The sequence below is a fragment of the Cryptomeria japonica genome, chromosome 5 (genome assembly GCF_030272615.1).
Source record: "Cryptomeria japonica chromosome 5, Sugi_1.0, whole genome shotgun sequence".
NCBI classification, from domain to species: domain Eukaryota; kingdom Viridiplantae; phylum Streptophyta; class Pinopsida; order Cupressales; family Cupressaceae; genus Cryptomeria; species Cryptomeria japonica.
Window position 1 is genome coordinate 402846963 of NC_081409.1, and position 1752 is coordinate 402848714.

At 36.8% G+C, this 1752-nt stretch overlaps 1 protein-coding gene across 1 annotated transcript; it reads left to right on the plus strand.

The window, feature by feature from the left end:
• Window positions 1–276: 276 nt before the first annotated feature.
• LOC131076454 (uncharacterized) lies at window positions 277–702 on the plus strand. The gene has a single exon (XM_058013638.2). The coding sequence runs from the start codon at window positions 277–279 to the stop codon at window positions 700–702; it is 426 nt and encodes a 141-aa protein (XP_057869621.2).
• Window positions 703–1752: the final 1050 nt, after the last annotated feature.

Genomic DNA, 1752 nt, shown 5'->3' on the forward strand with positions numbered 1-1752 from the left:
CACACTTCCATTAATAAGGATGAGATGCAACTCGTAGAATTGTTAGAAGATGAAGTGACCGATGATAGAACACCAAAGCAGGAGGTTTTTATGAATGAATTCATTGATTTTGACTCGTTTGGTAATTATCATGATACCGGTATAGGTACGTATGTAATATTCTATGAAGATTAGGTAGTCCCTAGAGTCATAAAGGACTCCCTAGATAGATTGAAAGTTGAAGAGGACTGAAGCTCTAGGCCTTGAACCCTGCATTTTGATGGAGTAAGATGTAAGATGGGATCCAGAGCAGGAATTTGTTTGACTTCTCCCTCCAAAGAACACACCCCCAGGTCTCTTTGTTTCCAATTCCCCTATTCAAATAGTGAAGCAGAGTATGAAGAGCTATCCCACAGACTGAACCTTACTAAGTGGATGGGTATCAAGCAGTTGAGAGTCCTTGGAGACTCCGAGTTGGTAGTGAAGCAAGTCCGGGGCCAATCCGCAGCGAAGCATGTCCGAATGCGTTCCTATCAACACAGGCTATGGGACCTAATAGAAATCTTTGAAGATTCTAACATTCAAGGGATCCCCAGAAGGCAAAATGTAGTGTTTGACCGATTGTCTACAGTAGTGTCTCAATTTGATCCTGCTTCTGACTTGCTAGAAAATAAGCACTCTGTTCAAGTCATCGTGAGGCCAGTAGTTCCAGACAATGATTAGAATTGGCAGGTGTTCGAAAATGATGAGCAATTAGCCATGTTTATCTAATAATCCGATGAGTTTGCTAAACAATTGCATCCCATAGGTAAAGCGTATGAAGATCAAATTATTCAACTCAGAAGTAACAAACTCCTAGGGGGATTGATAACCCTAGAGAACCTCTTCGACTATGATGATGCTCAGGATGGTAAAAGGAAATTTACACTGGATAAAGGGGACTATACCGAGCTAAAGGTTGCTAAAGAGAAGGTGCTAAAGGTGGGAAAAAATGTTCCTCAACATGACAAAGATAGGCTGATACATTTCTATGAAAAGTATAAGGGAGTGGTCACATGGTCATATGATGATCTTAAAGGTTTGTTGGTTGAAAATTTCGTAAACTATGTGAATTTACAAAATTATGGTTTCAATCACAACAACATGAGATTTAATCTCTCCTATTCTTCTAAGGGGAGACTCCCCCTTTAACTTTCTACTCTGTTTTACTAAAATGAAATACAACCTTTAATTTCTATTCTAAGCATGGGAAGACCATCATCCTATGTTCTTTTTTAGGATAGATGTTATTCTTTTCCTTTCACTTTAGGAAATAATTTACAATATAGAACAATGATAATTTTACACTTTCGATGTTATAAATTAACTCTAAATGGAAGAATGAGTAAAATATGGATAAGGAAAGAAGCAAAGTTTCTATGAAGGGTTGAAAGTCCTCAGTTGCTTCTCTAGGACGTGAAAGAGTGTTTAAGCTCAAAGTCTTAAAATCATTGCTCTCCTATCAACCTTTCTTCAAATAATTTCTTATGTAACCCAATGTGATAACCAGGAAATCCAAAGGACAAAGTCTTTATACTGATTCCTGGTTATACTTTTGATAATATTTTTCTGAAAATAATGACAAGATCTCAAACTCTTCAAACCACAATCTTCCTTTCCCAATATGACACAATAAAGCACACAATCTTTAAAGTATAACCTAAATATATCTCAGCTGAACTTATTTTAAAAGTACCAATATGAAGCACAAAGTCTTCAAACTGATATCAAACT

Excerpts from the sequence above, each read along its gene's own strand:
- LOC131076454 (XM_058013638.2), top strand. The coding sequence starts at position 277 with ATGGGATCCAGAGCAGGAATTTGTTTGACTTCTCCCTCCAAAGAACAC.